Genomic DNA, 17,157 nt, shown 5'->3' on the forward strand with positions numbered 1-17,157 from the left:
TTTGAAATACACTTTTAAAGGTGCTATATACTGTAAAATAACATTTATTATTATTTTATTTATAAAGCATTTCGTTCTAACCTAAATAAAGTCAGGAAACATTGTGGACCTTTTGTTTCACCATCTGCATTAGGGACGTTTCATGTGCAATATTCCCCAACTGGCCATCTCGAAGCCAGGATCTTCCATAGCATGTATTCAGGATGTGATGGCTCAAGCAAATGATTTAAATGGCCATATGGTAAATCTGTGAATATAATAACTGATTCCCTCTTTTATGACAGGCACTGTAGCATAAATTTAGATATTTATTTAAAAAATGCACTGCTATAATGGAATAAAAATTAATTAGACAAACAATTGCCCAAACTAATCACTTCAGATCCCAGGAGACTGACAAATGTATTTGTTTTACCATCTAGATTGAAGGAAGCACAACATCAGGATCAAACGCCAACTACTACAGTGTTTATATATACTGCATGCATTTCTAGACTCCAGACTTTTAGCAAAGTCAAAACAAAAAGCGTTGACATTGAGCAGAAAAATAAAAACACAATGCATCAACAAGATGGTGTTTTGGTACAAGCAATGGATGACAGATGGACATGACTTAACAGAATGGTGGCTTATAACAGAACAATGTAAGAAAGATTGAAAACTAGAGGGATGCAGGATATTGAACAAAAATAGGTAGTGCGGCTGAAATTCTCCTTTCTCTCTCCTGCAGCTATCTATATTCATTCAGCTCAAGGGTGAGAGTATTTAAATATCAGGTGCCTAAAGAAAAGACTAAAGTATAACTACTGTACAGCTACTTTAGTTATTCAGTAATGTAACCTCAGTGGTAAAGCACTAACAAAACAAAAGAAATAAGACAGTCAAAATAATGTTCAGATATTCAGCAATCAGTTTGCACTAAATTTCCACAACGTACAGGATTCAAATAATTCTGAATACTATTTGTCATTGGTCCTTTTTGTCAGACAATCGTGATGGAGATGAAAAAGTACTGTTACAAGGTTCTTACTCAACATACAGCATTCAAATAATTCTGAATACTTTTTGTCATTGGTCCTTTTTGTCAGATAATCGAGATGGAGATGAAAAAGTACTGTTACAAGTTTCTTACTAGAGTTTCTACACAGAATTTGTTATTTGACAGCAGCATTACCGACTTGTACAGATCTCATCAGATCTCAGAAGATAATCCAGGTTGGACCAGGTCACCAACTGAATGGGAAACATCAAAGGAAAACCAGGTTTCTGCTATAATTTGTGTATGTTTTCCACTAATAGGGCTGTGAAGGTGCTATGCTTTGGAGGAGATGTTAAACTGAGATCCTGACTATCTTGCCATTTATCCTTCATCACTATTTGTAAGGGTAGGAGCATTAACCTCAATGTTCTGGCTAAATTTCACTATACAGGTAGGTCTGCAAAATCTGCACTACCTAAATTTCTCACTTGTTTCAATTGTGAAATAATTTATAGTTTCCTCACCTGATCTGCAGTGCAGTGAAGTTACTGGTTTATAATAGCAGAAACACATCAGCTAAGAAGGTACTGCACTTCCTAGGTAAATGAAGTGGGTCTCCTGTATATGCAAAGCACCTTGGGATCCTTTGGGATGAAAAACACTGTAGAAACACAACTGATTTAATTGCATGTTGCAAAATTGAAAGAATAACATTACAATTATTTTCAAGGTTGATCTAGTTCAGTTTTTCTTATGTTTTTTTGTACCCATCCAAACTCACTCTATAATTTTCAAGTAGAAAATGAGCTGTCAGAAAAAAAGATGATGATGATTTTGGTAAATTGGCTTGAGGGTAGGTAAGTGTAGATGTTTTATTCTTTTAAAAGTTTTGGGAACTTACCAGAACTGTAAAACCTCACCTCAACTGCACCATGGAACAGGCATTTAGACATATCAAATTATTTAATGCAGAAATTAAAGGCATTCAATCAAAGGTAATGTATTTCTAATTAATGTTAACTTTTTTTTTTTAATCGTCTGATATGGAGGAGGCCCTAGTTAGTCATATTGGTTATTAACAATAAAGGTAACTTGATTTTCTGAATGACGTTTAGCAATGATGACTCAATCACCCTTATTTTCATTGTAAAGCATTACAATCTTTTATTCTTTTATCTCACTTTACTTGTTTTTGTATTTGGAATCACAATAATTCTGTTTTCTTTAACCCTAACATCAAGTTTTCAGACCATCATAATTTTGCATTTCTGTTTTTATTGAGATCATAAGATCAGAGTGTACATAAGACAAATTAAGCACTACTGCAGTGTCATCTTAAATACAGAAGAAATATAACACTGTCTCAATAGTTACTGTCTCAATTTGTGCTGTGTGGTATATTATGTGCTATTTCATTAGCGACAGACAAACGAACCAGAAAATTAAAGCTGTCTTAACTCTTCTGGGATATCAAAAGTCTTTGGGGTTCAACTAATCTAAAAAAAAACAATATAAAAAGGGATGAATCATTGCTTTCAATGACTGTAAGTAAAAATGTGTTCAATCAAAAACTACACAACATATAAAAGAAAATGTAATTACTGAAGACACCATGAAACGCCTCACATAAAAGTATACCAATGATCATATACAATATTCCTGAGAAAGGAAACTAAAACCTGAAATCTCCATCTTTAAGAGAGATTTTACAGATCTTCATAAGTTTGGCAGTAAAGAGTCTGACAGCTTTACCAACTTTTTCCAAATGTGTCCATGCAAGCAATAATAGCTTTGCACAACATACTGTAGGAGTCTCCTCCATACATGTCACTTTTGTCCTTATAAATAATAAATCAATTCTAAAAATGGTTTTATTAATTGTGATTGGTGTTTCTATAATTATGCAAATCCATTTTTGCAGTGGGGGGAATCATAGACTGACTCCTCCTACCCACCCAGCCTTCGAGCTTATACTGTACCACAGGTTCACTGCCATCTGGAGGAGAGGCATTACCCTCACTAACAGCACAGCATGCACTAATCCCACCATACCGTCCGTTGTGCTCATCCAACTATAAGCCACTGCTTGAGAAGTCCCAGTCGCAGTCTGCTAGTGACGTGACCCAGACCCAAACCCATGATCATAGAGCTCAACCTGAGCTCAGGTGAATACCTTTACAAGTTGAGTCACTTAGAAGACATACAGCAATTGTTTTAAATCTGGAAATAAATTATCTCAACTGTCCATAACACAATATAGTACACCTGCAAAAGTTAATTCTTTCATGTGCAGAAAATTATTAAAATAAAGTTGCCCTTATTTTAGCCAAATAATAATCATAATATGGTTGAAAAATAATGCTCCTACACTGTGCAAATTTGACATTATCCTTTCAAGACAATTTACTGCTAGAACAACTTTCACACCAGAATTTTTATAAGGCAGTTTAATGGCATTGCAATTCCACATTATGCTGTATTTTGACATATCGTGCTTGAAATCCCTCTAATAAGTACACAGGAGATTTGACTGCTATGCATAAAACAGAACACTTTACTTTGAATATTCATATTACTGCAATGTGAATGAATACATTCATTCTTCTTGTTAATTGCAATCTTTCTTTAACGAGATGGTTCACCTAAATAACCTCAATCTAAAAAATAACCCATCATCTTATGAAATTAAGGAGTTTCTGAAGGGAAAACTAATGCAGTAATCTTGAGTACCCTGTTTTCCAATGCAAAACGATAATGCCACAGAAGACAATATACTGTATATTGACAGAATACCGATAACATGTTTTCAGGCAACCTAACTTTTGTCTATCATGAATCTAAAGTGAAAATTATTGTATTGCAAGATACACAAAAGATACTCTTATCATCTAACAATTTACCAGAGAGTAGAGGATTCCCTGAAATAGTGCTTTGGATGCAATACAGTTAAAAAACTAGAATACTGTATAGTTAAAAAACAATACAGTTAAAAAACTAGAATACTGTATACTTAATTAGTAACTACACACTGATATGCCAGTATTGATAATTTCAGAGATATGTCAAAAATGAACATTTCTATAGCACATTTTATATTAAATTGCCATTTCCTTTTCATATGGATAGAGGATATCCTCATTGTCATAATGCTCAGACTTTATGCCCAGAGAATTGTGATCTTTTAATTTCACAGAAAGGTTCGGAAGCATAGATTCTTAAATAGGATGTTGTTTCTTGTAGTTTTAACTACACTGAGGCAGTTTGTCTGAGCTCCTTCTATAAACCCAATTTCATCCAATGTTGTATGACCAAATTAAACACTTGCCACAAGTTTATAATTGTCTCATCCTTCATCTTAATTTTGAATTAAACAAACACTGATGAGTAGCCAGAGCTAGTTTTTTTGGAACAGTCAAATTAGGTGTTGCACCTCAGATACCGCCTACAATATTTGTTGAGCAAATCCATTTACACAGACAACTGTGACAGTCCTCTGTTGCGTCTAAACCACAAGGTGGTTCAGAGCCATGATACTGTACCATACTGGTATACGCAATTTACACAGCATTCCACACTGCTTCGGAGACTGATCAAGCCGTCATAACTCATATTTGTGACAGAGCCTTGAGTGGCACTTCTCTGAAGTAATTCTTTCCAGACTAAGCTTCATTTCTAAAGTAAAGAGTACATTGATATCCTACAGTTCCACCACAGATAGATTTCAGCCAAAATTATGAAAACAACTCGCAGCACAGCACAGCAGGTTTGATTGGCTGCAAATTATTTTTTAAAATAAGAGTATATTTATCACTCTGCTTTTATCAGTTATTTTCACTATAAACAATTTTTAACAAATGTGCTATGTTGTTAAACATTAGTGTCTTCCTTATTGTGATACTTGACTTTTAGCAAAAATAACCTAAATGCAGTCTCTCACATTCAAAATGCAAATACTCTTAACGAATAAGATCCGTGAAATTCAGTTTTTTTCCTCAAGATACACAACAAACTATGTTTCTTAATATGCCTATTATTACTTATGGAATGGTTACTTTTCCATAATGTTTTATTTTCTGAATACAAGCAATGCATGAATCCATCAATCTAGCTCAACATTTGAGGCAAATGTAATTCATCCAAATATTTCCAGGTTCCAGACTGTGCATCTCTGCATCAAAAACACAAAAAAATGTGACAGATGTGTGAGAGAACTCAGATGCAAAGAAAACTGTATTATGTGAATGTAAAGCCTGGTGCAAATCCATCAAGATTAATTCAACAGATGCATCTGTCAACAGGTTTATGAGATACAAAGAGCAGCCAAAAGTCATTTTCTGAGTTTTATTTAGAGAGCTTTTTTGGAGAAAACAGAAAAGAAATATTGCAATTTATATTCATTACTCAAACCTGCATTTTATGGACAAAAATGGTTAGCTGCCTGGCCTATATTTGAAAGCTAGATGTGTGTTTGATTAGATGACATATTACCTAAAGAAACAAAAATGGTTAATATTATTTCTTTGTTCAGTATTGTGATCTTTAAATAGCCCCATCTTCAGAAAACAACAACAAGACATCATTTTCCGGGACTTTTCATTATGAAGCCCATGGAAGCTAAATGACCTTTCTAACCTAGTTTAGCCTTGGATCCTTTGCTCTTTTGTCTCTCATAGAGTCCAAATACTGCTATACTAATGGACTTCATTTAGATTGTGTATAAAAACAGCTATTCCACAACAACAATTGAGACTAAAGTGAATTCAAGCAATCATTTTATTTGAAATCAGTAAATTGATTTGTACACCCAACAACATTTGCTTTGAGATTTTGATAACCATGTTCCCGTGACTGCAATGTTCAATAAAGTCATAGCTAATAGACACAAAAATAGTTAAAACTGACTGACACACTAGCTGTGCTGTTCTTTGAAAAGTCCCTTTCTTTAAATGTTTAACCAGATTTATTAAAACTAACGGTAAAAATAATCCTGGAAAATTTGTTCCTTTTTCAAATAAAGGCACTGACACTGTTATTTTTATCTTTCTGTACTCCTCTGCTTATTCGAAGTAGTACAGTGAGATCACATCCCTTAACATGACTGATGTAGCCTGCACTAGGTTTGCTGCTTTGACAGGTATATTACTTAACTGCAAAAGCCACTTAAAGTTTTTCCAACTCCTACCTGTGCTCTAAAATTTTCATGTTTTACGACACATAGTTTATCATATTCAGCAAATGAAAAGATATTGTAATTTTTTTTGGGAGGAACGACCAAACTGCATTACTTATAATGGAACAGACCAGGTAACAGGCTAGATAAGGTACTCTTCATTTACATAAACAAACCCCGCCCCAAAAAATGTTTTGCTTGTTAGAAGAAATATTTAGGCTCAAGAAATGACTAATCGTAAAATTTAAATATGTACCAGATTCAAACATACAATATAAGAAAATAATATGCTTTCTCATCTTTTCACCACCCTTTTTCACTTTTTTATTAGTAACAACTTCAAATAACTATTTAAGCTATGAAGCTAAGTAGCAAAATCAATCATGATCCACTTTATAAAGTCCGCCCTCAAAAGCGTTTCTCCAGAAGCAGCTCCAATTAAGTTGTCAGCTTCATGGTTTTATGGTTAAGTAAGCTCAACAGATAGAATATATTTGATGTTCATAGACGCCCAGCAGTAGCAGCCAGAGACAATTCATTTCCTGCGTCTTGCTTGGGCACCTCAGCTTCCCCTTGGCCCAAAGCTGTTTCTTCTCAGGAGAGATGATGTTGCGTACTTTGATGGAAAATCCAGATACTGAGCTGTAGCGACAGGTTTCACTGGAAACCTCTAGCCAGAGCCCATCCGCTCTCACTACTCTGGCACAGTACTAAGTGATATTTTAAGTCTGGATTTTAAGACAAGACTTTTGCAGAAAAAAATGCTGTACTACTGCTGTGTGTTTAATCTTTCATATCTTTCACTGTACGTGCAGCAGATCTATATTGCTATAGATATGTGCTATAGGTGCTAACTTTGGAGGGAAAAACCTCATCAAACAATTTAAATACAGTGCCTTGCAAATTTATTCAGGCCCTTACAAGCTTTGACTCTTGCAGTCATGACACTGTGAAATAGCATTTGCTATTGGTTACATAAAAAACCTTCTGCATTCATTCAAGCCATTCAAGCCTGTGGCAAGCCTAAATGAACGTCGTTGGGCAGACTCTGCCTGTGCAATAATAGTGGTTCACATAATTTCAGAACAAAAACATTTCTGTGAGGTTCCTTGGTCAGGTAGTGAATTCTAAGCAAAGACTCCACCATGAAGACTAAAGAGCTTTCAAAGAAACTCAGGGAAAAATAAAAGATATAGGAATACAAAGACAAAAAGAAGAGTATAAAACACTTTCAAAGACACTGAACATCCTTTTGAACAGGGTGAAGTCAATCATTAAGACGTGGAAGGCGCACTGTACTACCCTGACACTGTTTAGATCAGGCTATCCCTTCAAACTGGCCAGCTGGGCTGCTCCCGCCTCTCACTCCTCCTCCCTCCCAACCTTTGTTCTCTCGCTACTTTACCTTTGCCTACTGCCCTGTCTCTCTCACACCTGAAGAAGGCTCAACGGCCGAAACGTTGTGTTCTCTTTCTTCTTTTTTTCAGCATGGAATAAACCTATTACTTGTTCCTTTGCAGCCTACGCATGCTGACGCAGCTACCCACCTAAAGTGGAAACTTGTAAGGGATGCCACTGTGAGGCCAACAGCAATTTTTAAAGAGCTAGAGTTTAATGGTGGAGATGGGACAAATTATATTTCAGTCAACAATATCCCAGTCACCCCACAGAGCTAGCCCGTATGGCACAGAGGAAAACCCATCTCATATCCCACATGGAGTTTGAAACAATGTTGAAACCTGAGTGATCCTGCAAAATTGTATATGGTGTTGTGATCAGATGAGAATACTAGAGAAAAACCTGTTTTAGTCTCCTAAAGACTTACAACTGGGGCAAAAAGGACAATGAATATCACATGGCCTAATCTACATTTGAGTGGATAAAGAACAAGAAAGTGAATGTCCTTGGATGACCTAGTCAAAGTCTTAAGTTGCATCCTATTAGGAATCTGCTGTCCATAAGTGATTCCCCAAGTAAAGTGAGAGCTTAATTATGCTGAGAAAAATGGGCTTAAAATTGACCAAGCCCTTGCAGAGACCTAAAATCACTTTCAGCTAGAATTGCTGACAAAAGTGCTTCCACCAAATACTGAGATCACAGGTCTTACTAGTTATGCAATCACCATACTTCAGCTTTTTCCCTTTAGTTTTTGCTGACACCTACTGTAATTCATCTTACTCATAGATGTGTTCAGCTTGAGCATTCATGTTTCGAATAAAATATTAAGTTTAGAAAACGGTGTAGGCATCATTTCGTAATCTCACAAAATCGGACGCTATATGAAGGGTCCGAATATTTTAGTTAGGCTCTGTAGACACTTGCACAGAACCTGGTTCCAAAAGAACTGCGGCTGCCTCAGTTTTCAGAACAGAGAATGAAAGTTTAACACAAACACCTCCATCTTGTAACACTCGGTGTACGTTATTTTAATCATCACATTAAAAAACATTCATTTATTTTACAAGCAGGAACTGTCAGCATGGGATGCTACATAATCACCTCCCTCGAGGTCAGATTGGGAATATAAAATTATCGAAAAGAAAGACTCATTAAAGAAAGTTAAGAATTAGTGTAGAACACAGCAAACACTGCTGTGTAAGAAAAAGTCAAACAGATTCAAGACATATACTTTACAAGCATCAAAAATTTAGTCAGTGTTTTATGCTATTGTAGCAACATTGTTATTAATAAACCTTAGCTTGCGTGAGATGAAACTAAGCTTTTCGAACACCTGTTCCTTTCTACTCATTCATAAGATAAAAGGTTTCTACTTTTGTAATGAAAGATGCACACCCATTAGGAGAAACAATATAAAACAAACTCGATAAAAATTTAAGGAGAAGATCACTATACCATCATGTTTTTTAACTACAGAAAGAAAAATACTGAGTGAAACACCTATGTCACTGGATTTTCAATGTTTTGATATCCAAAGCATAATCAGCAAGTACGGAGAAGCAACATCTGTAATTGACAAACTGGTCTAGAGCCAAAAAGCTGTCTACAGGAACAAACAATATTTGATGATAATCTCCTTAAGGAACAGAGAGAAGACAAAAATTCATCAATTTTGTTTCCACTCTTCAGCAGATTCGGCTACAATGTGTCAATAGAAATCATCTACATGAGATAAAATTTTGATTTCTGTGGACCTGTCATATGTGATTTCCTTACCAGAAACCACAGTGTTTACCACATACTGTATGTAAAACTTTATGATTGTATCCTTCCTATAATTGTGATGGTGTGGCAGTCAACAACTGGCAACAAATTGCCAGTTGTTGACTGGCAATATTCTGCTATTGTACTATGCCAATTAATAAATTCAGTATAAGGAAACACTTAATATTTACATAGAAGCTATTAATTTATAATGTATAATTACATTCACTTACTTTTGCTCCAATAAATATTTGGAAGAATGTAAATACCAAAATAAACTGCAAAAACATACTGCATATCTATCTTTACAAAAGCAGCACATTATCTAATTCCTATTTAGGAATATATATGTATATCAGAACCTAATCCAAAGAATAACCATTGTGATTGTATTATTTTGTCATTTGAACCTATAATTTTTTGTGTTGGCTAGTACCATTATCCAGAGTCAAACTTGTAAGACCTGATCATGCTCAGGAGCCTGATGCTTTCAGCTATTTTTTTTTTTTCATTTCTAGTCTTGAACATCCACCAATATTTTGTAAATACCTTAGCTTAATGCGGTCAATAATACTGAGTTATCCGTGATTTTGAGAGTGTTCTCCACTGATTCATCCTAGTGAGTAACAGTGAAGTGTCTCTGTGGAATGCCCCTTTGTTTCACAGTGGGGGGTGAGAAAAAGTGCAGGAGTAAGCCACCAAGACCACCAAGGACCTGGCTCAGAAAAGATGAGCCTTTATATACTCCTGCTCCTACTTACTAAGCCTTTTGGCAGCATCCAAGGCTTCCGAGGCAGTGTCGGCCACAAAAAACCTCTGCACGGCCACACCGCAGTCCTGCATCAGCTTCTTGCTCTGGTACTCTTGCAGGTTCAGCCATCGTCTGGGATGAACACAGGCCGTCTAGAGGAAAAGGATGAGAGCATTTGGTCATAGTTTATATACTATATGTAGTCATTGTTTGCAGGTTCCGAACCTGTTTAATGAAGAACTACAGATGCAGCCATTCAAAGGAGGGTACCGCAGGGCAAGTGATTGGCTGGCCAAAATGACCGACAGGGGCACTCGTGGTGCATTGGTTGGTAGTGCAAAGATTTAATCATTTAATGTCTTTACTGTGCACATTTTAATCCGCTTAGTTTTGAATATTTATATGGATTTTACCACTTAAGGGAAATTTTAGTAGCTGAGCATAAAAAGAAGAGGAGCATAACGCATCTGAAGGTCATAAATGATATTAATTTAGGAACATAAACATTACTGTATGTATGTAAACTGTACTGTGTATGGCTGGTCTTGGTAGTTTAAAGAAAAAATACACACCAGTCTTCCATTTCTCCCTAAACATTTTAAGCATGAAAGTTTTATGAAACGGTACCCAAATATGCGATTGCTGTAAAGAATGAATTTTAATTTAAAAAAATTATTTAACACGAACATTAAGCTGTTTACATCTTCCGCCTGAGAACAGTCACCCTTTGCTACCCAACGCAGAATGGTGATTGGCTGACACCATCTGACACCCCTCTGATTGGAGAAAAAAGACGTGCTGGTTTGCTATACATACTGTACAAGGAAGAGGATTTCTTTCTATTCAAAACGTGTATTTTAAAAGTTTAAGAAGTAAAAACCTTACAGCGTACACAGATTTCTAAACTGATCAGGATCGTTATCTTTGTCTTATGCATAATAATGTTCACCGCTCTGTCCAGCAAATTAATAATAAACTTTATTTTATATAGCTTTTTAAACAAATAAGTAATTAGATTGCTCATAAACCTAATCACTTGCTTTTTCTTTTTATTTAGGCTCAGATTTCAACTATAGATCGTATTATTAATAACCATAATAACAACCAACAAAAACAACCATATAAACATAATACCAACCAAAAACATAGATAACAACCACAATACAAAATCAAATAATCAAACCATTTTACTCTCGCAAAGTCCTCCAATTATCATAATCCCGCCCCTTATGCAAAACCAAACCTTCCTCCCATCCCAGTTTATCCTGTTTATCATAAACAAAATCCACCTCAATTTTCAACATAAAGCATTACACAAAATCAATACCTCAACACTCCATACTCAACAACGATAATTCACAGCCAGAACATGTAACTACACATTCCCAAACATACCTAATTTCCATAGCCCCGCCCCTTATACATCTTCTTTTTCAAGTAAGATGAAACGCAAAAGAAACAGTGGAGCGCACTTCGCTGCTGTCTCAGCAGACCGGAAATAAGTCAACTCCAGCTGTTACAGCTGTTAAACATTCAGTCTCATTTTAAATCTGTCATTCCACTTTCTTTTTGAATGGATTCCACTCGCTAGTTTCTTGAACTTGTGCATCTGTGGGAGAGAATTATTATTTACAAAGTAGCAGAACAGATACAGAAAACTTTAAAAAAACAAAAAGGGGAATGAAAATAATATCTGTGCCTGTACAGCAGAACAATCAATTGAAGTGCATTTAAAAGTACACAAAACACAAAGTTAGAAATAACCAAAACATTGCAAACGTACAAGCAAATCCGCATTAATAATAGCAAATAGTATGTGTTTAGTAATTTGTTAAACACACCACATTCTATAATTAATCTGTATTCCCAAAGAGCAATACAAATAAGGAGAAGGGCGAAACAGTTCATTAGTACAATCTGGACGAAGGCGGTGAGAGTAAGGCAACCGTAAGCAGTGCCAGACAATGCAATGTGAGCTGCCTACTCAAGTAGGTGGGTTTCTTAAATTTTGATGTTTTTCATATCACAGATCCCTCGACTAAAAGAAAGTATGATAAAGTACATTTGTGCTCTTGGGCAGGTTGCAGGAATCTATGCAAGTAACATTCAGTAAGTTTAAACAATGGTATCATAATCCAAGCACATGTAAAGTCACGCTAATCTATCTTAAATCTTACCCTTAAGTCACTTAATTCTGAACCTAATCAGATCAAAATGCAATTACAAAATCTTCAACTCGCTAAACCTTTAAAACAAGCCACAACCCAAACCAATCCCTAATCGGAACCAAAGACCAAGCATTACATGAATTTTATTACAAATTTCAAACCTTACCTTTAAATTTACTGTGGATATACAACTAACCATCAGACCTAACCTTTTTAATGATGTAACCCAGCCTTCCCCAAGACGGTTATAATCGATCTGGAAATTCAAAATTGCCAGTAAGAGGACTGGACACCACAGCTCTCGAATAAAATACAACAGAGTTCCATTTCTGATGCTGGCCAGTGTATATAAAATGTAGGCTGAATTTAAATGCACCAGAACTACAGAAGATGAAGAGACATATCATTGGTTTAGAGTGCCATTATTAAAGATTTAACCTTTTGGCTTTTTAAGCTTCCATAAGGGGCAAATTCAGCCATAAAGCACAAAGCAGTACTCTTTCCAAAAATTGTTATCGTTAAAATCATTCAAGTGTGTGTGGCACTTTTCTAGTCTTGGGAAATATTTCTGTACTGCACACTTGAAACTCACTGCATAGAAAAAAAGGCTCAAATAAAGTTTTTCAATGCTTAAAATGGCATAGCGGTACATATATAAATTCAATTATACTATTTTACAAAGGAACAAGTAATAGGTTTATTCCATGCTGAAAAGAGAAGAGAGAAAACACAACATTTCAGCTGTGGAGCCTTCTTTACAATTTTAAACATTCAACGACTGTTCTCCTTAATATTGATCGAATTGAAATAGGGAAGTGTGAAGCACACATATGTACTGTATGCAAGCAAAAGAAATTCAGTCTTAAATATTAAATAAAACTCTTATTTCTGACAAGACAATAGAGTGCAGTACTGAACGATAAAACACCTGAACACCTTCCTTTGAAAGTTCTCAAGAGGCCACGATTTACAATAATATAAAAGCAGACAGCAAGAACTATTTTGAAACAGTTGCCTAGTCAGATCAGTATGTTACATGAAAAAAGGAAATGCATTGAGGCAAATTTTGTTTCATTTAAAACTCTGGCAACAGAAAACTGAGCCAATTCTAGACATGAGCGCTAGATCTCTGCTAGGAAGTTTGAGAATGAGAACATGACTGCACTCAGTTTTCCGAACTCATACATGAGAAAGACTACAGAAACCAAAATTATCCTGCAGCTAGGATCACACCTTCCCCCTTCTCTTAACGACAGACTACTTTTCTTTTGAATGTTCACACCTCTTGATTGGCCTCTCTTTCTGTCCTCTGCTCCCGCCTCTCGCTCCTCCTCTCTCCCAGCCTTTGTTCTCCCGCTACATTACCTTTGCTTACTGCCTTGTCTTTCTCACACCTGAAGAAGGCTCCACGACCGAAACGTTGTGTTTTTCTTTCTTCTTTTTTTTTCAGCATTGAATAAACCTATTACTTGTTCCTTTGCATTTTATTAATGGTCAGGCTCTCTCCATGCTTTGTCTAATGAGTCCACTGAGTGAATGAGCCTCACTGTTGAATGTTGACCTATCTCCTCATTCTGCCACCTCAACTGTTGTTGAAAGAAACAGTCAATGCAAACTACATACCACACATTCATAATGTCATGAAGCCATTTCATATAGTCACAAGGCACAAAAAAATTAAATGATTAATTGTATCAATGTACTATTGATTTTAATGTTTTGCTACACCAGGTCCATTTAATTTAATCACACCACACCAACTTTAATAATAAAAATTAATAATAATAATTGCTTACAATTATACAGCGCTTTTCTGGACACTACAGTCAAAGCACTTTACAGGTAATGGGGACTCCCCTCCACTACCTCCACCTCGATGATGCGCTGGTAGCCATAGTGCGGACAGTACACTCCCCACCCATCAGCTATCAGTGGGGAGGAGAACAGAGTAATGAAGCCAGTTCACAGATGGGGATTACAAGGAGGCCATGATTGGTAAAGGCCAATGGGAAATTTGACCTGGATGCTGAGGTTATACACCTACTCCTTGAAAACCACTCTGGGAGTTTTAATGACCTCTGAGAGTCAGGACCTTGGTTTTACATCTCATCAAAAGGACGCCGCCTATTTTACAGTATAGTGTCCCCGTCACTAAACTGGGACATAAGGACCCACACAGACTGCACCCAACAGGTGGCTCTGTGACTAAGGACCTGCACCCATTGCTAGAAGGTTGCTGGTTCGTATCCAGCGGCCAGCAGAGGAATCCTACTCTGGTGGGCCCCAGAGCAAGGCCCTTAACCCCAACTGTACCAGGGGCACCGTATAAATGGCTGACCCTGCGCTCTGACCCCAAGCTTTTCTCCCTGTCTTGTGTATGTTTCTTATGGAGAGCAAATTGGGGTATGCGAAAAGACAAATTCCTAATACAAGAAATTGTATATGGCCAAGAAAATTATCTTATCTTAAAACACTTCCAGCAGCAACCTGAGTTTTTCCCAGGAGGTCTCTCATCCAGGTACTGACCAGGCTCGCACCTGCTTAGCTTCAGTGGGCTGCCACCTGTGAGCTACAGGGTGATATGGCTGCTGGCTAAAACTTTATATGTTATATACCTTATACCACTGGTATACACTAAATTCCATCCATTCAGGTGGATGCTGCACATTGGTGGCAGTGGAGGGGAGTCCCCATTACCTGTAAAGCGATTTGAGTGGAGTGTTCAGAAAAGCACTTTATAAGTGTAAGCATTTATTAAATTTCTCTGTTTATTAAATTTTCATTGCAAAATTCCCAAAACTACAATAGATAAGATATTGACCTATCTTATCTGCCAAATTGATTTAATTACCAGAATTGTTCAGCTCTGAGGGGCTCAGCAGATAAGTCGCTAATACAACAGGTCTGAAAACAAAGAACAAATTTGCCCTACCTATCGCTTCTCAGTGAAAACTCTCCTACTGCTAATTACAAGGCATTTTTAACCAAGGAAAAAAAATCCATTCATCCATTTTCTAACATCTTCATCTAATAGGATCACAGGGGAGCCGGAGCGTATCCCTGCAAGCAATGGGTGCCAAGGCAGGATCCACCCTGGATGGGATGCCAGTCCACTGCAGGGCACACTGACGCACCAGAGGAAACTCACAAAAACTTGGAGAGAACATCCAAACACCACACAGATAATGCCCCAAACATTTAACCCAGGGCCCCAGCACTGCGAGACAGCAATGCTAACAAACTGCAAATAAAATTTTAATGTTAAGAAGTTGAAACAATTTTAGTCTCACAAAATCAGTTACTGCTGTTGTATATGGTTGCTTCCTTCAGATAATAAATGCTCTATAGTCTATCATAAATGTTAGTGCCCACTGAAAATGCCATTTCTATTTCAGGAAACCATATAATTTTAAATGGTGGCCTCACTACATAAAATAATGCACATTGTAGACAGGTACAAGAACCTAGCAATAAATAGTATATTACAGTTGTTTTCATGAAAGAACAGTATACGGCCAGACAAACCGCTGTAAATATCCATTTCCATTTAATACTTGAAAAAGATGTATAAAAGCAAACTAAAAAAAAAACAGATCATTATACTATAGTTTGTCCTGTGAAAAGAAATGATTATGTAGCACACAACTCAGAGAGGAAAGTCACACATTTGCTGTCCATTTCTCAGTATTGAAGTATCTTCCAAAAGCATACAAATGCATACAAATAGGAAAAGTGTAGCGATGTGCATGACAAAAAATAAAATCTTACAGAAATCACCATTTGAAGTTTTCAATATAAATGTTTTCAATGTTTCCATAAACAAACATACATAAAAGACCTGCTACTTTAATACAAATATTATGATGACAGAACTAGGGAGAAATATTGCTGAGAAGCTGTTATGCTTGCATGTGCCATCAAAGAGCAGCAGGCAGATGCAAGCATCTTTTTCAAGGTATGACCTGTCCCCATCTGTGGGGATAAAGGATAGAAAGCTTTTCACTGCAAAAGCTGTGTCCTGAGTATGTCTTCCAGTACTAAATCAATGGACAATCACTAAGAACACTGCCCTGACAGACATTAATCAGATATGATCTGACAAAGGATTTTGTAAGAAGTACTGGAACTATAGGGAAAAAAATCAATTATTTATTAAAACACAGAAAGAAACACAAGGTTTTATTTCTATTTTCTGTTTAAAACGTAATTGACTCGAGCTAAATACTCCAAAAGCATTTAAAGGATTTATATTTTGATTGAGACCCACTAATGCTAATTTCACTGAGCAATTGTAGTACAAATGAATTTAACCAATACATTCAGAAGGTAACAGCTGATGGTAGTGCACACAAGTAACTCAAAACCATTTGACCAGGCAGCAGAAGATATACTGAGCAAACATGAAACAAAACACAACTTTCAGAAAGAATCTGTTTGCCTTTTGGGCACAAAAAAGGCTTCATTGGTCCCTAGTGATGCACTGTGCTACTGTAAAATCAGAAAACCCTGTCAAGTATAAATAAGGTCAGAGTGTGTTCTGGAGACTGCAGAACTGCATCATGTTGACCACACTGTTCCCTTGGGCTGGAGATGGAGGGGAAGATCAGCAACTGATTTGACTCTAAATTACAGAGTCCTCAAGCAATATCGTAATGAACTGGGGAGATCAAAGGACAAAGGTGGAAAATCTAAGGCGGCGGCAATTTAAAACTTCTCATGATAGTCATCAAGATCAGGTAAAACAAGGAGAAATCATAACATGAAAAAAATACTCAAATCTGACCTCGTAGCAAAAATGAAGTCATTAATAATCCTAGAGGAAAACAATCTGATCTGATCATTTACTGGCCATTAAAAAAAACACTAACGCCAGGACATGTTCAGCATGCAGTATCCAATGAGCCAGTTCAGGAAGCAGTGAAAGCTC

At 36.4% G+C, this 17,157-nt stretch overlaps 1 protein-coding gene across 1 annotated transcript in view; it reads right to left on the bottom strand.

Moving 5' to 3' along the window:
* The window catches only part of suclg2 (succinate-CoA ligase GDP-forming subunit beta), a 116,583-nt gene that overhangs the window by 83,657 nt on the left and 15,769 nt on the right, over positions 1-17,157 (bottom strand). The window contains exon 2 of the mRNA XM_088636278.1: positions 10,073-10,214. Coding sequence (XP_088492404.1) covers positions 10,073-10,214 — 142 coding nt within the window. The remainder of the gene's footprint in view (positions 1-10,072; positions 10,215-17,157) is intronic.

Source organism: Lepisosteus platostomus, chromosome 6 (assembly GCF_059453375.1).
Source record: "Lepisosteus platostomus isolate fLepPlt1 chromosome 6, fLepPlt1.hap1, whole genome shotgun sequence".
Taxonomy (NCBI): Eukaryota; Metazoa; Chordata; class Actinopteri; order Semionotiformes; family Lepisosteidae; genus Lepisosteus; species Lepisosteus platostomus.